The 24,911-nt window shown below is 44.4% G+C and overlaps 2 protein-coding genes across 3 annotated transcripts in view; one reads left to right on the top strand and one right to left on the bottom strand.

Annotated features, from left to right (window-relative positions):
- Positions 1-24,911, bottom strand: part of LOC106822376 (major allergen Equ c 1-like) — a 441,100-nt gene that overhangs the window by 137,281 nt on the left and 278,908 nt on the right. The gene's annotated exons all lie outside the window — the stretch shown is intronic.
- Positions 19,850-24,247, top strand: LOC106828819 (major allergen Equ c 1-like). Its single transcript, XM_044779028.2, has 7 exons — positions 19,850-20,017; positions 20,369-20,505; positions 21,206-21,279; positions 21,949-22,059; positions 22,418-22,519; positions 22,697-22,742; positions 23,967-24,247. The coding sequence occupies exons 1-6, from the start codon at positions 19,922-19,924 to the stop codon at positions 22,714-22,716; spliced, it is 540 nt and encodes a 179-aa protein (XP_044634963.2). The 5' UTR covers positions 19,850-19,921; the 3' UTR covers positions 22,717-22,742; positions 23,967-24,247.

The raw sequence follows: 24,911 nt of genomic DNA, 5'->3' as shown, positions 1-24,911 counted from the left end.
GCTGAGGGAGACTTCCCCTGAGCTAACATCCAGGCCCATCTTCCTCTACTTTATATGTGGGATGCCTACTACAGGGTGGCTTGCCAAGTGGTGCCATGTCTGCACCCGGGATCTGAACTGGCAAACCCCAGGCCACCAAAGCGGAACATGCGCACTTAACCACTGCACCACCAGGCCGGCCCTCTTTCTTTCTTTTTGAAGTAGATAGGATCACCTCAGCTAAGCTGAGTTACTGCAGGGTTGTTTGATAAGATTTATTTTACGTCTTGGTTGCTTCTTTTCTAGGATGTGGCCCTCCTGGGGACTCAGTAGAAAATGCGGCAGGTCTTTGTTTCCTCAGCCCTGAAAAACTGTGGGAAATTTTCTTTTCCATTCAGAGATTTTGAGCTTAGCTGTTCAGACTCCCACCCCATTCAACTTAAAAATTCACCGATACTTTTTGGGGAAAGTCTGGCCACGTGTTTGAGGAAGGATTTTTGAACAGTAGCAGTGAAGGTCTGTAGCACTGCAGTGGGTCACCCACTTCAGAGGAAGTGAGAGGTGGTCTAGATAAGGCTCTTCAAGGACCCCTGAGCAGTGGCCAATGGCTTGGCTGGTTGCCAAGAGACCTGAAAGGATTAAAATTGGTATATTGTAGACAAGGAAGTCTGGGTAAGAGGCAGGTGAGTGGGATTGTGCACAGACTGCAAATCTTTGTGTCAGAAAGAATCCTCTGCAAAAGATGCATCCAACAACCAGATGTACAAGACGACTCCACTAGTAAACGCCAGGCAGGCTCTGCGTTTCCCACTACAGCGCTTGTGCAGTGGGCTCCTGAATTGAGAGACCATGATGATGGGGGAGGTGTTACATGGTGTTATGTGAAGGACCCAACAGCATGGTCTCCCTCTCACAAGGCTGACCTAGCTCATGTTGCAATTGAATGCCTGAACCTTTAGCAGCAGAGACTCACTGTAAGCCTGTATGTGGTAACATCCTTGAAGAGATCAGCCAGCCACTTGTGGCACTTGCCACCCTGGAAGAGACAGTGATTTGTCCTCACCTGAAATGACAGCTAACCTAGTTGTGGCTTTGTCATCACTGTATGCAGTGACTCTGGCTGCATCACTAAAAGCTTGTTGAGTGCCTAATTTATGGATGTGGGATCCTACAAATCATTGCTTCAGACCAGTGTGCCCATTTTATGGTGAAGGATGTGTCACAATGAGCATTTGATCAAGAAATCCACTCCTCCTACAATATGCCATATCACCTGGAGGCTGCCATCCTAACAGAATTTTGGAATGGCCTCTTTAAGACTCAGCTAAGGCACCAGCTTAGGAAGGACACCTTCAGGGTTAGGGTGCTGCTGTCCAAGTTGTGGTACATACATTAAAGCAATGCCCCCCACATTGTTCTCTATGTCTGAGTTAGAAACCTTGGTCCTTTCCCTCCTGAGTAGAGAAAATTTCCTGTGTGTCTCCTTTACTTTGACACTACTACCACACTCACACACAAAGAACACTTCACGGGCTGGCCCCATGGCCAAGTGGTTAAGTTCACACGCTCTGCTTCAGTGGCCCAGGTTTTCACCAGTTCGTATCCTGAGTGCAGACATGGCACCTCTCATCAGGCCATGCTGAGGCAGTGCCCCACACAGCACAGTCAGACGAACCTGCAACTAGAATATACAACTATGTACTTGGGTGGCTTTGGGAAGAAGAAGAAAAATAATAAAGATTGGCAACAGATGTTAGGTGAGGTGCCAATCTTAAAAAAAGACAACAACGCTTCAGTTCTTGTGACCAAATGTGAGGGTTTTTTCCAACAGCAAGCAGTTCTCTGTGACGCCAGCTGGGTGTCCTACAATTTAACTCAATTCTGACACTGTCTACCTGGAGATAGCATCAGATCCCACAGGTAAAGGCTCAGTCCCACAGGACTGCATCCATCCTACTTCAGCTGCCAGTCACAAGTAGTAGGTTCCCAGGTTACCCACAACTTCTGCCCGATTTGGCTACAAATCAGAGGTTCCTGCGACCTCCTCCTCAGTTCAATTAACTTGCTAGAACTCAGGGAAACGCTTTCTCATGTTTACCATTTTCTTAAAGGATCCCATAACACACAGATGAAGAGCCAGGTGAAGAGAGACACAGGGAAGGCCTGGGAGGGTCCCACGGGCAAGAGCTTCTGTCCCCAAGGAGTTAGTTTGTCACCCTCCTGGTGTGGATGTGGTCACCAACCTGGATGCTCTCCAAACCCCATACTATTGGGACTTTATGGAGGCTTCCTCACACAGGCATGACCAATTATTAACTCCATTTCCAGCCCTTCTCTCCTCTCTGGAGAAGTTAGGGGGGCAGAGTTGAAAATTCTAAGCTTCTAATCATCGCTTGGTCTTTCTGGGGACCAGACCCCTCCAGGAACCATGCAGGAGCTCACCCAGAGTCACTCAGTAGAACGAAAGAGGCTCCCAGGGCTCTTATTGCTTAGGAATTTACAAAGGTTTTGGGAGCTCTGTGCCAGGAACTGAGGGCAGAGACCAATGCATATTTTCTATTCTCTCTCAATCCTCAAAGCTGTATTACACAGGTCCAGGAGCCAAGGGTCAAGTAGAATTAGCTTCTCTCCCCATCACTCCCAGAGTCCCACTCTTCCTTCTTTGTGCACAAATTTAGGCTAGATTCAAGGTCTTGTTTCCTGAGGCAGGAGGTCCACTAACAGGAGGCTGTGACCTCCGCCTGGCCTTTAGGTCTCTCATGTCAATAGATCAGCAGGCACAAAGAGAGATGCTGGTGGGTAATCCATGTGGCCCTGTTACTGCACAAAGGGCACGATCTGCTCGCCGCAAGACAAAAGCCAATCGTCACGATGCAAGATGGTGGCAGAGAAAGGGCATTTTATTACAGCTTGCTAGTAAGAGGGAAGATGGCCGACTAATGTCCAAAAGAACCACCTTAAGGGGGGCACAGAATCTGGAAGCAGTTATATAGGCCAGTGGGTTATAGGGGACGGTTTAGGAATGTTGACCTTCTGGTGTTACAGACTGGGAATCGCCACACCAGCTCTTTCAGTTTCATTGATGATGGCTATCAGCACAGACTGTTTGGGGGGTCGTCACGTTCCTAAGGATCTCAAAAGAACAAAGTTATCGTCTTATCGCAGCTGGGAGGTAAATGCACTAGCAGGGGTCATAAAATACAGATCAGGTGGATGTCCTGGAGGGTGCAAATCCAGCTGGGTTAGCTGGTCAGAGGTCATTCAAAGTTATGACATGGTCTCTTTTCTACAATATGGCTTCGCTTATGTCAACCTTGTGTTGAGCCTCTTTCAGCCCCAGCCGGTCAGATATTTTATATTGGTCTCTTCCTGTTCCTTATTCTTTATCCCGTAAAACGTCCTTGCATTCTGCCCCAATTTGTAGTTCTCTGAAAGGAGACTGTCTGCCTCATGAAGTGTTAAAATTTGTGTATATCACCTAAATTATCTTCTTCAATCTTTTTTTTTTTTTTTTAAGATTTTATTTTTTCCCTTTTTCTCCCCAAAGCCCCCCGGTACATAGTTGTATATTCTTCATTGCGGGTCCTTCTAGTTGTGCATGTGGGACGCTGCCTCAGCGTGGTCTGACGAGCAGTGCCATGTCCGTGCCCAGGATTCGAACCAACGAAACACTGGGCCACCTGCAGCAGAGCACGCGAACTTAACCACTCGGCCACGGGGCCAGCCCCTTCTTCAATCTTTTTTTTAACAGCACTAAGAGAAATTGGTGAAGAAAGGCCAGGCTAGCAGGGTTCAGGGGTTGGTCCACTGCTTCCTCAATTCACTCCTTTTCTCCAGCTTGAAAAGATTCACATTGGTAGACACCACCAGCCTGGGGGACCGGGGCTTTAAATGAAATGTCCCAGTGTGCCCAGGCATGTACCCCTGACCCCCCTCTAACCCACCAGCGGCTCTGGGCGCTCACAGTGACAGGCGCCCCACTACAGTGGCCCCTGCCTGGAGAGAGGATGTCCCAGGGCCACACTGCCACACGGGGGACAGCGGGGGGGCACAAGGGGACCAAAGACACGGAGCCGTGGAGGCCCTGCTGGCGGTACCCGCCTCCTGTATTCTGAGTTGACGGTGCTCTTCTTCTACCAGCCTCACAGGGTGAAAGGTTAGGTCATTGATTTCAGACTTTTCTTTCTTCATAAAAAAAGTACTCAAAACTACAAATTTTCTTCTAAACAATGCATTAGCTGCATCCCAAGAATTTTGATATAATGTATCTTCACTGTCATTTAACTGACCTGAATATTTTATAATTTTCTTGTGATTTCCTCTTTGATCTGGACGCTACCTACCTCGTCCTAGCTCCAGCGGGTGCCGCTGCCAAGCCCTGGACGCCTTCATCTCCTTAGGTGTCCAGCCCAGTGTCACCTTCCTGCAAGCCCGCCGCTAAGTGCTCAGCTTTGCTCACTCTCAAGAAACACAGGAGCACGCGTGCACGCACACACACACACAGACACTCCACCCCCCCGCCCCGGCCATCACTCTCCGACAGCTCAGCGCACGCCCGGGCCCCCTCCGGGCTCCAGCTCTCCTGCTCTTGGTGGTCAGTTTGCCCTTCGCCTCTCTTGGGTTGGGCACGGTCGGCCCTTCATTTTCTGGTCAGGGTCTCCATTTTCCTCGCGGCGCCTGCAGAGGTTTCCTGACGGCCCCTTTGGCCTGCTGCCAGGGCTAGGTGAGGCCCAGTGGGGGGAGAGGGACGGAAAAGACGAGTGAACGGCCGATCTCGGCGTGGAAGGCGCGAGAAGTAATTAGACCAGGCGTCCTTCCCGCTAGAAGCCAACGGTGGCCTCAACTCACGAGTGCTTTGTCTCCCCCTGTTGGCCACCAGCCTCAACTGCACCTTTCCAGGACCTGACCTTTTCTGCAGCTGTTTTCTGCAACTGGCGTGGATGAGGGAGTCAGAATTTAGACTCTAGGGCGTTTCAGTTGGAATGGAAGAAAATAAAGAAATGAATTAAACTCCCAACTCAAAGAGCCCGTAAAAACGTAACGGTAAAAGCAAATAAAGAAGAAAGGAAATGATAAAGATAAAAGCAGATATTAGTGATGTATAAGACAGAAAGACTAATAATTAGTAAAGTAGAACTAATTTATAAATCAAAATCCTCATTCTTTGGAAAAAATTAAAAAACAATTATACAACCACCGGTTAACATGGTCAAAACAAAAGTGGGAGGAGGAAGGAAGCAAAAATGAAAAATGATGGAAGGACAGGACCTCGGAAGCAGGCCTGGCTACATAATTTGTGGGGCCCAGTGCAAAATGAAAGTGCGGGAATTTGTTCAAAAAGCAGGAAAAAAGTGCTGTGAAAGGTACAAAAATATAAGTGTTTTTCCTTTCTGTGCTCTTCTTGGTGTTTTTTCTTTTCTATTAAATGCCATTCTACTTAAAGGAAAACTTTATTTATTAGCATGAATTTTACCTTTCGTCTTTATATTGTGCAATGCCAGTTTTAAATGCAATATAACAGCATTTACCCCATCTGTAGAATGACCAAAATTAAAGTTGTTTCTTAATTCACATGTGCATGTGTATTTCATTTGCCAGAACAGTAGAGACGCTGCACAAAACTAACTCACTTTTCATCTCACTTCTTAAATTGGCACATTCTACCACACTCTCCCTCCAGCCTCCTGATGGGTAAATAAGGCCTGAGAGGAAGGGGAGCTACGTGTTGCTCTGTCTTTTCCTTTCCTTCTTTGTCCTAATTTTCAGTGTAAGTACTTGCAGGGAAGTCACTCTAGTGAGAGAGGATGTGACCCGGCTCCTTGATCGTCTGTGTTTCTTACAACACCATTGCCTTCTTTCTGAGTTGGCAGTGAGTTTCTGGTTCACACAGAAAGCACGGCCTCTTGGTGCTGTGAGCACCCCCATTTATTCAGTTGTAGGTGTAACACACTGGCCTTTTTTGAGACTCACTGCATTCCTGCACATTGTGGGTTCACTGCAATTCTGTGTTCATGGGACATTGTGAATGTTCTGTGCAAATGGGACGGCAAGGAATGGCAGACACACATATGGCGTGGACATCCTGTGCTCGTGCACACGCTCCATTCTCCCGTCAGACTTCACTTACGAAACATAAGTTTACAAATAAAAGTATTAAGAATTTCAAGATGATGACAGCAAAGCGTTAAATCAAGCATGGGCCCTTTTGAGCCCTGGGCTCTGTGTGACTGCACGGGTGGCACTCCCAGGAAACTGTCCCTGCTCAGAAGCACATGCACACGCCCAGCCCTATGCAACTAATTTGTCAGTTTACTGATTGACCCCTGCAGCCTAGATATCAGGATCCGCGGGCCTGGTGCCCCGAGCCTGCAGCCTGAGCTGAGTGTGGAGCATGTTGATGGCCTAGTGCAGGGCCGCCTCGGGGGATAGTCAGCCACCAGAGAGCCAGGTGTGCTGTGGGACTGTGGGCTTTGTGCCACCAGTGGACACTCACAAGAGGGCGTCCCCAGAGACTGCAGCTTGTCCAGGGCCACCTCCAGTGCACCCACGTGCGTGAAGAACATGAGCATCGGCTGGGCATGCAGACGTCCCACGACCCGTGCCTGCACTGAAGGCTTTCCGTCATTCGGTCCCTTTTGATATGATTTACACTGGAGCTTCATAGTGTAATGTCATTCATATCTTTTCTTCTAAAAATTTCTGTTTTCTTTAGAGTTCCTCTTTGCTTTATAGTTTTAGTTTCCTCATGTACCTCTCCCTTATTCATTAAGCAGCTCTTAGAGGCGTAAATTGCCTTTTAATTATTTCTTTTCTTCTTCCTCTTTCTCTTTTTTTTTTCCCCCTTCTCCCACTTCTCCTTCTTCTTTTAAACCTGGAGCCACATTCCTGGGGCTCTTCCCCGTCTCCTCTTGTGCCAACTTTCCTGCTTTCTCTTGGAACTTTCCTTCCCATCATCCTTGGCGTTCCCTTTGCTTCTCTCTTATGTATCATCCCATTTCCACGTCTTTCTTTTGCTTTGTTTCCTTCCTCATTTTATGACTCTCTTCCTCCAGAAACTTCCTGATAAAGGATAAAGGAAGCAAAATTGTTCAAGTCTTCATATGGGAAACTGTCTTTATTCTGCTCCCACACTTGATTGCTAGCTTGGCTGGAGGTAGAACTCTAGATTGAAAATCATTTTCTCTCAGAATTTTGAAGATATTTCTTCACCACTTTCTAGCTTCCAGGGTTCCCGTGAAGAATCCCATTCTTATGTTGTATGTGACCTATTTTTTTCTTTGTAAGTCTTAGGCTCTTTTCTTTTTCTCCAGTGTTCTCAAATTTAAGTGTGATGGTCCCTGTTTTTGGATTTTTTCATTCACCAGCATATAAATCCACTGTGTCGTTGTACATTCCACCAACAATGTATGAGAAATCTGGTTGTTCCACATTCTTCCAATATTTGGTGTTGTCAGGTTTTTTGGTTGTTTGTTTTTTGCCATTCTGGTTAGTATGTAGAGATATTTCATTGCAGTTTTAATTTAAAAATATAAACAAACAAGAAAACATCAAAATAACATTTGTTTGCCCCTCACTCCAGAAAAGAGTAGTAACGTTCTTATTGGTTGAGGGATCTGGAAAGAAGATTTTCATATGTTGTTGCTGAAAGTATCAACTTATTCATGCATTTTGGAGAGCAATTATCTGTCCAATAAATCTTCACTCACTGTCTGTCTACTATGCCAGGCACTGTGCTAGGCGTGAGTATAATGGGGAATAAGATAGGGTCCTGCCTTCATGGGAAAGACAGATAATAAAAAAGTAAATAAACACAAGGTCTTATACATCATTTCTGTGCTAAGAAGAAAATAAATGGGTGCCATGAAGTAAGAACAGGGGTCGGCATAGCTAGACGTCAGGGTCATAGAAGGCTCTTCAAGGAGGTGATACCGAAGCAAGTTGCATAAGTGCCTAAAGGTCAAATGTGCTTAGCTCTTGACTGAGAGAGCCCCTTTCAGGCATCTGGGTTACAGAAACCCACAGTCACGTACAATCGTCTATGTGCAGGATGTTCTCTACTGCCTCCTCTCTCGCCCCACCACAAGCCATTCCAGCTCACAGCAGCCAGTGTGACTTTCTGAAAACTCAGATCTGATCATGTCATTTCTCTGCTTAAAACTCTTCAATGACTTGCACTTCAGATAAAATCCAAAACCCTTGCCATATAGAGCCCACAATGATCTGGCCGTTCCCTATTTATTGCTTAGCTTTATTTCACACCATCCTCCCCCTCTCTCCCTATGATCCAGCCCACCCTGCTCTGTTTTCTATTCTTCACATAAGCTAAGCCTTTGTACACACGGTTCCCTAGGATCTGAAAGCTCTTGCCTAGGAGCTTCGTGTGGTCAGCACATTCTCGTTCTTCTGGTCTCTTCTCCTAAGACTGGGCTTCTTGACTACATAGGTGGCTTGTGTTCTGTCAACTTGGCTAAACTGGGAACTATATTGCCCAGTATCATTTTCCCTGTACAGTTCCAGTTAGAGTTGGCCAAGAGAGGAGCTTGGATGAAGTTTGGAAGGCAGAAGTAAAGCAGTGGCCATTACTCTCTGAAGGTCACTGTAGTGAGATGTGGGGATGGACAGAGACATGCAGAGGTGCCCGGCAGATTCCAGCTTGTCCATGATCTCCCTACCCTCACCGGCCCTGTTTGACTCTGCTTTCTCGCTCCTGACCTTGCTGACCGACAACAGCCTTGCACCCACCCACAGAAGGGCACAAGGGGCATGATCCAAGGATCCCAATCCTACATTGGTGCCAGGAAACTGGGGCTCACAAAAGATGGTCCGTGCAGCCAGTAAAACAGGGAAACGAGAGGAATCCTGAGCACTGTCTGTCTGTTACGCTTCTTTCTCCGCAACACACACTGGGTGAGGTGGACGTGATGATTCCCGTCTGGAGGAGAGAAAAGAGTGGAAGCCCAGAAATTATCTAGTTTGAACCATTTGGGGGAGAGCGCATTAATAGTTTTTACTAATTATTTTCAATATGCAAGTTTCCTAGGTCTTTGATGGACTGTTTTCCTCTTTTGAGAAAAGTTGGTAAAATGTTCACTTGAGAGGAAGCTAAAAGATTTGTAAAAATATAACCAGTGACCAGCCAGTGCCCTGAAGTGATTTATTTTGTCACTGGTGTGATTTAGGCTACTTATGCATCTCCAGAATCACAATGGGAGTGGCTCTTGTTTCATTCCCTCACTGCTTTTGGCTTGTTCTTGGAAATTCAAAACAAAACAAAACACTCTGACATGAAACATCCAAAGCAGGATTTTTGACATCCACATAGCCAAGGTCTTACACTCCTCTATTCTTTATTTTTCACGTGTCCAGTTAGCTCCTGCTTTGTGCCGGAGAACAAGCAGAAACAATCTCTCCAGTCCTTGGGGAGTTTATACTCGATTCAGAGAGACAGACAATAAGCAAGCAAATAAAACAAACACATCATAAAATTGCAGGACTGTGTGCTATGGAGTAAAACAAAGCAGGGCTCGACAGTGGCTTTGTGGAGAACAAGGCTTGCACAGATGTAGGAGAACCGTGTTTGAGATAGAGGGAACAGCAACTGCAAAGGTGGTGAGACGGAAACAAGATGGACATGTTCAGGGAACATCAAAAAGGCCAGTGAAAGAGGGAGCAGGCTAGGACGTGAGGTGGGGCTTGGAGACATCGACACCAGAAACAGTTCACATGGTTTTCTAGGTGTGATAGGAAGACAATGGAGATTTTTTTTTCTTCAAAGCAGCAGTTCATTGGAATGAATAGTGAAATCCAGACTGAGGAGCAGAGATTAGATTTTTCAAAATTTTTGCACGGGAAGATTCGCCCTAAGCTAACATCCGTTGCCAATCTTCCTCCTCCCGCCACAAAGCCCCAGTACACATTTGTGCACAGTTGTACATTCTTCTGGTTCTTCTATGTGAGCTGCCGCCACAGCATGGCTACTAACAGACAAGTGGTGTGGTTCTGCATCCGCAACTGAACCCAGGCCGTCAAAGTGGAGAGCACTGAACTTTAACCACTAGACCATCAAGGCTGGCTCATCACTGGAGATTTTGAGCAGTGGACTGAAGTGATCTCATTTCCATTTTTATAAGTTAGCTCTGGAAACTGCGTAGAAAATAGGTTGCAGCTGAGAATGGAAATCAACAAGATGAAGACTAGAGCAAAAAGCTGTTCTACATTTCTCGAATTTGCAAAATAACAGACTGTCCAATTTTTGAAGCAGTTCATAATATGTACCAGTTCTGTACTCTGCTGAGACTCTTCAGCTAATAGTTGCAAATTATATGTATACATATATATAAGACAAAAGTTAGCAAACATTTAATACTCCTGACCACAGAAACCTTCTCACCATGCACAGAGGAAGAAAGGAAGCAGGGAGAGGCTGCTCCAGCAGCAGCAGTGTGGCTGTGCGATGCAGCTTGACCCTCCGGCTGGCCACTAGAGGGTACAACCCGCCTTACTGCACTTCTGGCCTCTGGTCCTCTCAGCCAAGCACTGCACCCTCAGTCTGCCTCTTTGCCAGCTTCCACCAGCTTCATCTGCGTCCCAAGCTGCTGATAGAAAATGGAGGTATGGATTCCTCTCCTTTCATCTGTGGGATGAGCTGGAACAGGTGCAAACATGGACAGGCACAGAGATCGTGGAGAGGCTGCTGCCCCTGTAGCCCCACAGGAACAGGTCCTTCTAAGGCCGACTGTTATCTTCAGGAGACTAAATCAAGCGGACATTAGTTCAGTCCTCAATTTCCTTGAATTTTCATCAGCATTTGGCCTGTCCCCTCTCTCCTTCATTTTGCTATATGCTAAATTAAAACTCCATTGAATAAAGAACACTCTCCAAAACACGAGTGAATGGACTAGACCGCGTGCAGTTAAGCTGAACACGACAGTCGTGTAACAAGGAACATCACACAGACTGGTATTTCTCATTGTGCAAAACTGTTTACATACCTGTTTTATAGTAAACAAAACGTACAATACTAGATTTGTAAATCGTGTATTTGAAGAAACTGGTGGATTTTTAAAGCAAATATTTAAAAAAATCTGTTCCATATATACTATTTAAACACTATTTCGATTTCTTTTGCATTCTAAGTGCCAACAACAAAACTGATCAACGCAGAAAATCGACTCTCAAATTCATAACAGAAAACAAGTTCTGAATTAGTTTATGTTAAGTGAATTAAGTGGGGCAAAAACCAAGAAGTACCAGTTATTGACAAATTCATATAGGCAAGCCTAATAGTCCAGTTTTAAGCATTTTAAGGCCTTTTTTGAAGTTTCTCACATTAATGATTAAATAATGTATTAAAATTCTATTATTTAAGATTGATGATTACATATCAAGAAAAGAAAATCATTAATGTCAGCAGTGGCATGACTACTATTTGGTTGAACCATATGAAACTGCCACTATTCAATTGTGTTTTTTTTGACCCATTAAGATGGCAGTTTTATGTGGTTCAACTCAATACGTGCCATGTTCTCTGCAAGTGTCCCCTGAATATGATCCGGTGTGTTTGCTGTAAGTTTCTAAGTTGGAGAAAGCTACAGAAACTAACAAAATTGCCAGACCTCATATTGAATTAACTAAAGTTGTAAACGTATTTCCTTAAAAATAAGCATTTAAACTGATCAGAAGATTTTAACTTTTTGACTGTGTTCCTATCAATAGGTCACAACAAGCAACTGCCTGAGTGAGCACAGCTAGACCCTATTTTCTCTTCAGTTCTTCTGGAGGTAAATTAAATCTGTCCTCTTCCGCCACCTTGTGGCTACTTCATATTCCTGCTTTGCTAGTTTTTACGAAGGAATCTCAGTGATCTTATGAAGACTAATTTTCCAGAAGAAAAACTATTTTTTTCCTTGGCTTACAGAACTTGCTTCTTTTCAGGATGCCCGGAAAAAGGGTGAATTGACAGGAAAATGGATTTAAGAGTGTATAAACTTAGTGCCTGCTGTGTGCTAAGCCCAGGAGGAAACAGAAGACAGAGGTGAACGGGACCCAGTGGCTTTCCCCTTGGAGCTCAGCATCCAGGCGAGGGAGATACCAAGACAATTGCCTGATGCAGGACCGTGAGCAAAGGAACGAAGAGAAGAGAAGGTTTTTGGAGGGAAGTCACTCAGAATGCAGCTAGCAGGCCTCCAGCTTTCTCCTGCAACTCTGGGGTTACCTGTGTCATAGGATTGTTTTTTCCCTCCTGATGGCAGGACCTTGTCTTCAACTTCCCTGCTATTCTCTGTATCAGGCCTGGCCACTCAGCAAAGACTAGTTGGTTCCCAATAAGGGTGCCCTGAGGCAATGTCTTTCCCCAGAAAATAGATCAGCTGAATATGGCTGGCAGCAGGAAAAAGCAAGAAGTATTTTTTAGACAAGACAGGGCCAACAACATGAACCTGAGTTTCAGGTACAGAATAATCTAGAAATTGCTAAAATGCTTGGAAACAAAACATATTTTTCTTTAAGCAAAATGGGCCTCTGTAGTGCAGCTGTGATCTTCCATCCCTCAAAAACAACAACAATAACGAAACACCAGAGAAGCAGGAATTTGTTGTCAGAGGTGAAATTTGCAAAGCCTTGTAGAGATCCTTCAGTGTTTCCCAGTGGGGGCGCTATTGATGTCTTGGATGAAACAGTGCCACCTTGTGGGGGACTGGCCCGGGCACTGCAGAAGGGTGATCATCCCCGGATGCTGGACACCAAATGTCAGTACTCTCCAGTCCCTGTACAAACCAAGAACGCTGCACCCCCTCCCCCACCTCCAAAACCTCCCCAGGACTAGTGCTGCCATAGTTAAGAGCCACTGAATCTTCTCATGTCCATCAATGGGTAAATTGAGGCCCAGAGATGGGAAGGAACTTGCCTGAGTCAGACAAAAAAAACATAAAACCATCAGTGAGGATTTATTGAAAACCTCCTGCACAGAGCTCAGGCATTGTATTGGAACCTGGCCGGGGCGGGGGCTGGGGAGGGAATAAGAAATACAGAACATGGTCATTATCTTCACAAGAGGAGAGGAAGAGACTGAGAGATCTAATATTTATTGGGAACCTATTGCATTCTAGCACTTTCTAAAGCTTTTTGCATTATCTTTGCATCAACTCTTTGAGGAAACCGAGGCTCACAGAGGTTAAGTGTGGCATCAGAATTTGAATCCAGGTTTTCCTGCCTCCAAAGTCACTATTACCTTTCCAAGGTATATGCAACCATAGAAACTAGCATTTTAAAAAATTAACCAAAATTTGAGAAAAGGTAAAAAGATGACGACGTCTCCTTTCAAAGTCACACAAGAGCACCATCTGATAAGCCCTCTTGGGGTCATCTGGTTCTCCTGGCAAACATGACAATGTTTAATTTACTATTTACTGTTGTTTAGAGGCCAGACTCTGAAGTTAGGGATTAATCAATAAATAACTGAGAAGGCGCAAGGTATTTTTGTCTGGTGAGTGTATAAATGATATGTGTCCAATTGCGAAGGTAACCACAAAGGTTGTGTTTTAGTGTCCTATAGGACATCAAGTACTTTGTGTCTTAACTTATCAATTTTATTCTGGCATTTTTTTCTTTGACTGACAATACGCATCTCAGCTATTCATATTCTCCGTGGAACCAGCTGTCATTGAACCAGCTGGCTCCTTCAATAATGAGTTAATCAAATGTTTGACACATGCTCACTACATAGTTGTATGAGAGCTATGTGTCTTTAACTTGTTGAGTATTGTCTTTTGACATTAGCATGACCCAGTAGGTGGCTGCCTGCTGTGTTGTGACGGTAAAGCTCTAGGGGCTGTGGGGACACACAAAGGATGAGAGGGTGAGCTCTGGGAGAATCAAAGGACAGGGATTCTTGGGCTGGGCCTTGAAGGAAAGGTAACATTTGAACAGGCAGAGAAGGGAGGGCTTTCCAGGAGGGACCACAGCATGAAAAAAGGAATTAGGGTCTTTGTAGAGGCTACAATTAAAGGAGAGGCACCTAGTTTGGTGTTTTTCCTTGTGTCATTCTCTTGACCTTGTGGGATGCAGAATGTGAAGATTAAATGGAAACAGACCACTGAAGAATCCCAGTGAAGACAGGGTTGGGGCTATTTTGATCAACAACGTACACTCAGTGCTTGGATAGTGAGCCAGTGATGACTATTTGTGGAATGAATAAAGGAGTATGATTAACTTCCATTAGTTGACCATTTTCTATGTCTCGGGCACTGTACCAAGCTCTTTGCCTAAATAATTTCATCAAATCCCCACATTGATAGTATGAAGCAGATTTTATTAGCTTTCAAATTAGGTCCAGCCTATGGCAAAATTGTAACATGAATTATTTTTATCTTTGGGGCTCCTTGACTCTTTCCCCCAGGGTCAGGTATCTAAGACTTATGATTCTTCTTCCCACTGTCCAAACTCTCTTCCCCCTCCCCAAGCCTGGTGGTGTCAGCATCACCTCAATAAAGTGATCCTAAATGATGTCCTACTGAGAGAGTCCTAGATGGCCTTCTGGGTAACCTGGGGCCACATGGAAGTACTTGCTGAATTTTAATGAGTGGCTCTGGAGATGACAATCACGGAGATTCTTGGTTTTCTTACCTACAGGGAACTCTCACGTTGTGGTAGAAATTTCCAACTAGAAAGAGGGAAAAGATTGCTTCCATCCCTGCCCCAACCCCATGTGGGAAGAGAACTCTGGACCTCTTTTGAGGAGACTACCTATTTCTGGATATTAGGATGGTGTGTCAGACACAGAGACATATTGCTTAGATTCCGGCTTCAAGAAAGGACTCATGCCCAGCTGTGAGGAGTGTGTTTACCTGGCTGCCTCCGCTGTTAATTCATTCAAATTTCCCTGAATTCTTGAGCTGAGATACAGATCTTCTTGGGATGGCTGCAGCCAATGACTGAGCAAGACTGTGGTAGAAGGGCCTATCCATTTCTGCCTACCACGGGCCTCCTCTGACATGCTCCAGAGCTCCCCGCTGGGCTGAAGGAGCCTTTGTCAGATCTATGTCATGCTCTGGTGAGTCTCCTTCCCTAATCCTGCTTCCTCCCTTTTTCCTTTCTCAAGTACTACTCCCCAATAAACCTTTTACACGCATAATTCTGTCTTGGCATCTGCTTTCCGGAGGACCCAGATGACACAGATAGGATATTGTTAGCTCCAAGCAACCTTTCATTGGTGAAGGGAGTCGATATTTTAGAACCGGATTTGAGCCAGTACCAGCAATATGCACACTCACCCTGGAGGCTGGGGACCAAGCTGTCCTTCCACTCTGGCACATGAACCAAAAAAGCTTGTGTTTCTTGTTCTTCTTCTTGGCAGTGACTATGCCTTGATATTCTATAACACAGTTTGAATGTTCCCACTGGCTTTCTCAATGAGTGAATTTTCCACTGCCATGATATTCTATAACACAGTTTGAATGTTCCCACTGGCTTTCTCAATGAGTGAATTTTCCAATTAAGTGTGACTGAAGACAAGGTCACTAAGTCCTTTTCCAGTCAGCCAGTTAGTTTCAATCAAGTTGCCTGGTTTAAAGAGACTGTATCTGGTCGTATATGAACTCCATAAGTCCCTTCCCATACCCTGTCATGATTTAGGCCAGGCCTTTCTCAACTACCTGGCAGACTGTCATCCTTCTCTTGGGTCACTTATAAAATGCCCTATATTTGATGTTGGATGAGGAAGTCTTAATGTGGTTGTTGACCAGGTACTTAACTTGAAGTTATGAAGGGAAGGGCATAGTTTTGATTTTGGTATGGAAGCATCTCCTACTTCCTTATTAGAAGAGCTATACTCCCCAGGTCATCCATCCATCCACTCATCCCTCAAATATTTGTTGACTGAGACAGTTATTACTTGTCCTTCGCTTGATCAGATTCTTGCAGCTACACCCATAGGACCACATTTTGGAGAAATCTACATGCAGCTTCGTCAGTAGCAACTACCTGGCAGACAACTCTGAGGGTCTAAAGCACTACTTGTCCCTGTTCCATCTGTCCTTCCTATCAGAAACATCAAGCCTCAACCTACATAGTGGAGTTGATAAGAGTAGGGGCTCTGGGATCAAAGAGTCTTGGGTCCAAATATGGGTTCTCCCACTTAGTGGCTGGGTGATCTTGGTAAGCTTAAATTTCTCTGAGTCTTAGTTCATACCTCTGTAGAACAGGATAATGGATTAAATGAAATTATATTTGTAAAGCACTTGTCTAGTACCCACTGAGTTCTGACTCTAATTTTGAGATCAAAAATTATTTTTATCTATCTGTCCCCTGGACTGATGACATTTGTACTATTGCAAAATGCATCTCCATTATAACTATTTGCCTGGGTAAGTGGATTCTGGCACAGTCTCTTGCTTGAACAAACATCACTTTGAACAAGACCTTCTTTCTTTGGTTGCCAGACTGTTTCTAAGTTTGTTGAAGCCTTAAGGGCCTTATATGTAAAAGTAGCTGATGCAACTTGACTGTGTTAGAGCCGTTTGGATTCAGGTGTCAAGGGCACGTTTGAAATGGGGGAAGGTGATTGACTATTAGCTCTCTGTTCTAGAAAGATTTTGTAGATATTTGGGGCCTGGAAAGCTTGGTCCTGGAATGACTGGCTCCTCTTAACAAGAATCAAGACCATACTCAGTTGGTTCCATAAAAGAGAAGATCCGAAGGCTGGTTCTTCAGGGCGGCACCAGAGGATGGGGTGTGCACTTGGTCCAAATACAACTGTTGTTCCGACAGACTGGCTCACCAGAAGTGCTGTTTGTCCCCTTACAGAAAGGAAGGAGTCTATTCTCTTGGGGCCCATAGGCTGGCAGAACAACCCAACTCTCACCCTTTCTCCTCAAAACCTTTATTTCCCAGAGGGCTCTCCCTTTCGTTCTCCACTGGACCAGAGTTTATTATGACTTGTGTTTTGTAGGGAAAGCTCCGCTCACCTGGAGGGAAAAATTCTGGCTCCGTCCCTGGAATTGGGTGGTCAGTCTATAATTGAATCAAATCACGTTTTATTTTTTCTCCTTTCATTCCTCTTCTTCATTATTGTTGGCTTCTCTGTTTTCCCATATAATTTTTTTTAACTTTCTACCTTATAATTAGATTGTTTTCAAATCATCTTCACACTGGCCTGGAGTTTCTTGAGGACACAGCCCCTATCTTTCTTATTTATTCAGCCCTCAGAGTGCCTGGTACAGGCCTGGTGTAGAGTAGGCATTTAATAATAGTAGCTGAATTAGGTTGAATCATTTTTCAAAAATCCTTCAGTAGCATCATCTCCTAAAGCAACATAATACACCACAGACAAAATTACTCTCCAGTCAAATGCTGTATTTGGATATCTTGCATTATACAATAGAAGTTTTACCCATCAATGGGTGGCCAAGTGACCTTTCATCCATTGAATCCTTTTTCCAAGTACTTACACTATCATTTAGGAGATGATAAGATCAGTGGATACTTTTTATTTTATTTTGTTTTTGTGTCATCTTTTCCCATCTCTACCTCTTCCTATCCTCCCCAATATAAAAGTAGATAATTCATTCACCTGTGATATTTATCAATCACCTACAAGTTGTGAGATTGTTTTCAGATCATTATCCCACAGCTCCTACCACGAATATTTAATGCAGTACTAGAGTATTATTTACTCTATTGTAAAGCTAAGCGTCACTACTGATTGATTTAATATTCGTTCAGCTTTTATTTTTGCCTGGGTTTTCTTTCATCAAGTCCCTGGCTGGACCGCGTCACACGTCTTGGGTATTTTTGCAGCCTTGACCTTACTGTCTCAGTGTTTACAGGCTGTCCTGGCGATGTTCACACTGGCCACCAAAAATGTGTTAGACTTGAAATGGAGGTGAATAATCAGAGAGGGGAATGGTCAACTCACATCTTACTAGATAAGATCATCCACAACATAGGACTTTGATCATAGCCTTCAGTTCTATGCTCTCTTTCTACTCCTGTGACCCAATAACATATACTAGGAGGTCACTACTCAAAAGTAATATTTCTAATTTCAACAGGATTTTCTATAAGGTCCCTTTTATTAACAAGAATGTCTAGTGTTTTTAAGAGAGGATTTAGTGCACGATCATTCCAAATGTGATCCTCTGTATCAGGTGCTATAGTAGGTACAAGGTTGAACAAGAAAGACATCTCCAGCAGAAGCAGAAAGTTACAATATAGCACCATGATCTAAGAGTGCAGAGTTAGCCATGGTGGTAGGATGGGCTAGAGGTGATGTGTGCAGCAGTGGTAGCTGACTCGCCCCTCAGCATCATAGCCAGGAAGAGTAGGGTTCATTTTGAAAACCCAGTTGCTCACAGGCTGCCATCTATTCTTGGAAAGAATCAGATGGAGGGAATAAAGTACATAGTCTTTGCCACCGTTTATCAAGCTCAGTTCCTCCATCTCAGGAGCAAGAAAACCTACAGCAGCCCATGATGGCTAAAGATCTATAGGCCTCAATTAGATACCAGTTGAGTATGAACTAGGAATGAGCACCCAAGGGCTGGGATGACTTTTTAGAGCAGGCCACAGATAGAATGCCACAGCTCCTGTGTTCACTGCCTTGTGCACAGCTTCTCCCATGACACTAGCTACCTTCTGTTGTAGGGGGTGCAGGAGGGGGCCATTGGCACAATGCAGAAATAAGCCATAGCTCTCAACAAGCCCCAGCTGGGAGCATAGGAGCCTAACTTATAAGATTCTTCTCACCCAGAATCCTCTTCCCACATGCTCATCATATCTACATACTCACCCTAACATTTAACACCTTCCCCAACTCCCACCTTCTCCAGGAATGATACTCTGATCCAACCAGCCCAGTGTGTGCCAGACACCATGCTGAGGGTTCTACGCACATCATCCCATTGAATCCCTACAGCAATCTATAGGCGGATCTTCCCCCATTAAGAGGAAGTGAAGACTCAGAGAGGCTAAATCAGCTCTTAAGGCTTCAAGATGACGAAGATAGGAATGAAGCCCAGGTCTACATGACTCCAAGGGCTGTGTTCTTAAGCACTTTCTACATGACGCCACCTCCCTAGCATCACCCTACTTCTGACCTACAGTGGTCTGGACTTGGTCTCACTCAAATGGGTTATGTCATATGTTTGTAAAATTAAGTTTTTTGAGTATGTGAAGCACTGCTCCCCCTTTACTGAAAGTTGCTTGAAGGAAGGGACGACATCTTGTACTTCTCCATTTCTCTTATGGGGCCTAGGGTATAGTGAGGTACACATAGTGATTAATAGTTGTTCATTCATTGTGGGAAAAGGAAAGGCTGCAAGGGTTGAGTTCAGAGAATACAGAAAAGGAGTTAAAATGTACTGAATATCAGACACCATACTTTAAAGACATTATCTTATTCAACACCATTTTAATCAACTCTATTTTAATGCTTTGTGATTTCTACCAAAGATATTATCTTTGGTAGAGGCAGTTTCTTTGTTTCTGAGGCTAGTAAAAGTGGAGTAACTCACCTCATTCTGTACGTGATGTGAGTGGTGGAACATAGATTCCCCACACATTCCATTTCCCAGTTATACTCCATTCTTGCCACTCATCATTGGCTTTCTGATTGCAAGGCAAATCCACAGTTAAATCTACTTCCCAAAGGCAGCCCTTTACAGCATCCAATATTTTTCTTGAGTATGTATTGTGAGAAATTTAAAGCCACCAAGTAGATCTAAAAGATAGGAGCATGCCAAGTTTCAAAATGGCAGGAACAATCCTTGGCCTCCCACCAGGGAATGACGAACCACTTTATGGAGTTGGAGGAGGAAAGATGGTGCCCTGGGGACAAATTCTGGACCCAGAACGGATATAAAGAGAGAGGAGCTGGGGAGTGGAGCCACCATCAAGGAAAGACTCACTCCTGGTGACTATAGAGGAGTCAGTGCTGTCCCCGGCCAGGATGAAGCTGCTGTTGCTGTGTCTGGGGCTGATTCTTGTCTGTGCCCAACAGGAAGAAAACAGTGATGTTGCGATAAGAAACTTCGATATTTCAAAGGTAGAGTCGGTAGAGCAGAGTGACTTCTGACTGTGGGGGCGGTTAGGAGGATTCTGAAGCAAGGTGGCCCTGCCAGAGGGCAGGACATATGAGACAAAAGGAGTGGCTGCAGACCTTGAACTAAGAGCAATTGTACCATGTTAAAGAATGACAACACTTGGGGACTTCCATTCTCCCTGGAGGGGCAGTGGAATGAGCCCTAGATGTGGTGTCAACTGACCTGAGTTCTAATTCCATCTTCACATTAGCATTATGAGTCCTGGCCCACAGGACTGAGTTCAAGAAGACAAGGCTTCACGTGGTATCCCTTCTCCTCTTTTCTTACCCAATCATTTTATTTAATTATTGCAGATTTCAGGAGAGTGGTATACCATTATCTTGGCTTCAGATGTCAAGGAAAAGATAGAAGAAAATGGTAGCATGAGGGTTTTTGCAGACTTCATCCGTGTCTTGGACAACTCTTCTCTGTACTTTCAATTTCACGCAAAGTAAGTCTGGCCTTTTTCACTTGGGAAAGGAAAAAGCGAAGCCTGAGTATGGTCTTGAACCTCTATACACACACACACATGTACACCTGCCTTCTGGGCCTGTATCCAAAATGAGAGCCCCTCATCTGGCACTGATCTAGGGCTTGATGAACCTGGGGCTTTTCTAGATTCAGAGATAAGAATTGGTGACAAGAATAAATTTAAATGAAAGTGGAGGAGGTAAGGGGTAGGGGGTATCAGAAGCATCAATAGTGTTAGAGGATGTGTAATCAACAGCCTATCTAGCTCCTGAATCTCTCTTACTGGTTGTGTGACCAAGAAAATTCATCTCTTTCCACCCCCAATTTTCCCTTGGATAAAAGAGGATGATAATGATTCTCTCTCATGGTTTTTTGTGAGGACCAAGTGAGGTAATGTTTATTTATCTGAGAGGCTGGCACTGGTGAGCACCCTTCCAGTTATCAAGACAAGTAGCTGTAATAACAGTAATAGTGGGACATAATGGTAGAGTAACAGGGATAGGAGTAGTTGACTCATTCTCAAAGTATCAAATAGAGTGAAATAATGGAAATAAAAGCTCTTTGAAAATTGCACAAAAAATTGTTAAACAGTAAGTGGACAGAAACTCAAGTTACGGGTAGAGTATGAGGGGGCCAGCCACATCAATATCTCCATGGTATCACCTCATTCTGCTTTACAGGGTAAATGGAGAGTGTGCTGAGTTTTCTTTGGTTTTTGAAGAAACAGAAGAGGATGGTGTATATACTGTTAACTGTAAGTATACAAAAAAGTCTTCCTAAATTCTACTTTCAGCTGCAACTAAACTCCAATATCTTCAAGATCTTGCTCAATTACTGATCAATGCTTATTTAGGTAATGTAATGGAGGCCGTCTCATAGTATCCTGAATTTGGGAGATCTTGTGCATAAAAGCCAATGCCTGGCACATAATACCATAAATAAAGAAAGCAATTTGGTCATATGTACTTCCAGCAGCCAAAAAAAGTTGGCAAAAAAAAAGAAGTAAGTTGGCAGGACAGTTTCTCATTCCTGCCCACTTTCTGATGACGCCTTGTGGCCATTGCCACTGTACACTGCTCAGGATATCGCACTGGGTATATAATGTCAGAGGGGCTTATAGAGAGGACAGAGGCACACAGTTGGCAGAGATGGCCAAGAGAGGTAGGTGAGTCTAAGGGAGCATGACACAGGGTGAGTTACCACTGCAGCAGAGGTTTTCTACCATAGTAGTCAACCTAACAAGGAGTCCCTTAGGAGTTGCCTGATGAAGCCCAGGGAGATGCAAATGGAAGGCATTAGCTATCATTTTCTATCTCTTCCAGGATGTGCACTTGATTTGGTTAGTGAGAGAGACTAAGTAAAGGATTTTACTTGCTTCCCATGGACCAAAGAAGTTCTGAGCTGTGTTCTGTTTCCTCCACAGATGATGGATATAATGTATTTCGCCTAAGCGAATTTGGCAATCCTGATTATATTATCATTTATCTCGTGAATTTCAACAAGGACAGACCATTCCGAATGTTGAAGTTATATGGTAGAGTATTTTCACGCTGACACGCATCTTGGGATGGGGAGAGAGGGGAAGAAAGGAAGCCTAGAGACAAAGTGGCCCTCCCAATCTTATCCTGGGATGTCTCTCCTCCTCTGAAGACAGATCTTCACCTTTGGTAACCCCTCAGGCTCAGCGATGGGAAGATGATGAAATCTCTCATCATGCCAGAAGGAGATTCTAAAGATGTCAAATTCAAGACAGCTTAGATCCCATCCCCAAGAGTCTGCCCAAGCACCCAATCAGTGCCATCGATCTTCCCATCCACCTGGAGCCCCATGCCCCTCATGAGCCTCAGTGACAAATACACAGGACACAGTAGTTACTGTCACTCTTCCTACAGCCCGAGAACCAGATGTGAGTCCAGAACTCAAGGAAGAGTTTGTGGAAATTGCCCAAAAACGAGGAATTGTTAAGGAAAATGTAATTGACCTGACCAAAACTGGTAAGTTCAGCTATCTCTGGTTTTCTCTTCCTAAATTCCCATGTTACTGAAAGGAGAAATCCAAGAAAAGGTGATACCTCCAATCAGTCCGCTTTGTCCTAACCTGGAGAATCATTTGTTTTCTCTCTGGGAAATAAACTGTGGTTGATTTGAATGAGCTCTGCTCTGCCTCTACAGATCGCTGTTTCCAGGCCTGAGGGAGTGGAGTGAGCCAGGCCTCCAGGTTAGTGATCTCTGGTGGAGAGGGGGTGGCCCAGGGATCAGTGCCTTCCAAAAGCGTTGGGGGTTCATGTCTAAAGATTACAATAGAAATAATGTGGTAAGGCAGCTTGTGGAGAGAGCTTGCAATTTGGAGTTGGAGCCCCTGGGTTCAGGACCCACTCCTACTATGAGCTTCTGAGAAAATGATCTAAGCAATTAAAAGGGAAACAATGATGTCTACTTACAGATTTACTGTGTGGATAATAATACTGGTGAAAACGGCTTAGTGATTGATAATGTACTAAAAATCATTAAGATTTAAAGTTTTGGGGCCTGCCTGGTGGTGTAGCGATTAAGTTCATGCACTTCACTTCCATGGCCTGGGGTTCATGGATTTGAATCCGGGGCATGACCCTACACACTGTTCATGAAGCCATGCTGTGGCGGCTTCCCACATACAAAAAAATAGAGGAAGTTTGGCACAGGCGATAGCTCAGGACCAATCTTCCTCAAGCAAAAAGTGGAAGATTGGCAACAGATGTTAGCTCAGGTCTAATCTTCCTCACCAAAAAAAAAAAAAAAAAAAGACTAAGTTTTAAGTGGGAAAAGAGTAATAGCACGTGAGTATGACAATCAAATGCATTCTGGGTTTGTGGTCCGTCTTCCAAGCCCAGAAAGACATCTCACCCTCCAATTTATGGTAAAAATGTCTTCCTTTGATCTCTGCACGGCCTTAACTTCTAATCTGGGAATAGAGCTGTCTCACCTTCCAGTTGTCTTCTGACGTGGAAAATGGACTCTGAGTTTCCTCATCGGCTTCCTGCCTCAGATTTATTGTGGGGCTTCATTCAGACAACATATGTGGAAGTCTTAGCCACTATAGCTTGCACAAAGTCAGCACTTAATCAAAGGTAGCTATGGCTTTGGACATTATTTTTCAATTTATCAAAAATTCTTCAACATTTCTAATGCTGAAGATGGCAGAAATGAGCCTAGGATCCTTCACTGCTTCCATTCTTTGCTTCATAGACTCAGCTGAGGGAAGGGTAAGATGGAATCAGCACTAGAAAAAGTCACTTACGCAGTGTCCTCCCTCCCACTATTCTGGCAAATAGCATAGATTAGAACGCAGGTTGATATCTGTGTCTTCACCATTTTTCTCTCTAATAGACGTTCTCTTTGACTTCAATTCAATCCATAAGTGCTTAATAAGTTTCTGTGTTTGTTTTCTCATTGGCTTATGTAGCCGAGTGACAGTGAATACTTCCTCACCTGGGCTCCAGAATCTTCCCTCCGTGATCCCCATGACATCTTGTGACAAGTTCTCTGACCTGATTTCCATCACTATCGCACGTGAAGGCATTATCTCCGCATCTTCAGGAACTTCCCTAATTGTCTAGGAAGACTCCTCAACTCACCAAGAATCAAAGGTTTTTCCCAAATTTCCCACTCTCTCTGCCATGCCCAGAACTCGACCATGCTGAGACCTTCCTTTACCTGATCAATAAATGATTAGCCTTGCAGTCATGTGACTTGTCTTTGTGTGTGTGAGAGATGTGGGGCCGACAGCAAGCGAATGAGGGGACTTCCTTGGCCCTGTACCCATAATCCTCTCATAGCTTTCAGAATCTTCCCTGAGTTTCAGGATTCTCCCTCCTCCACGGTAATTCTCTGTCCCTGTGAGGGCTGCTTGCCCTTTGATTTGCCTCTTTCTTAGTGAGCTGCTGAGACAAACTATAAGACTTGCCCTATAATTTGCCCCATCCTAGAATTCTCTTTTTCAATGTGGCACTGAGAGATAGATGCCACTGAGGCTGAGGCCAGCTGGACATGTTTCAGAGCATGCCTTCATAACCCACTTCTCTGTGTCATCCACCCTATGAGATGGCCAGTGTCCTTTCGTACTCTTGGGAAACCTCCTTCAACCACTGCTGTTACCCACTGTGAACATATTCAGTGAGATTCCATGACATGTGAGCAATACCTATCCTCAGCAATCTGTACGTGGTACAGTCAGGAAGCATCAAGCAGGCTAAATGTTATTAACTTCTTTGGAGAGCTTGCAGGCTTTGGAGAAAGGAAAATTAAAGATCTTCCTCCACTTATCATCTTTTCCCAAGAGTGTAAATGTTACGCATGGGAGTTGGGGCAGAGCAAGATGAAGGTGGGGGTTGTCATGCAAAAGGAATGA

This window comes from Equus asinus, chromosome 10 (genome assembly GCF_041296235.1).
Source record: "Equus asinus isolate D_3611 breed Donkey chromosome 10, EquAss-T2T_v2, whole genome shotgun sequence".
Classification (NCBI taxonomy): Eukaryota; Metazoa; Chordata; class Mammalia; order Perissodactyla; family Equidae; genus Equus; species Equus asinus.
The sequence above is the reverse complement of the archived record's forward strand: the minus strand, read 5'-3'. Positions and strand labels throughout refer to the sequence as shown.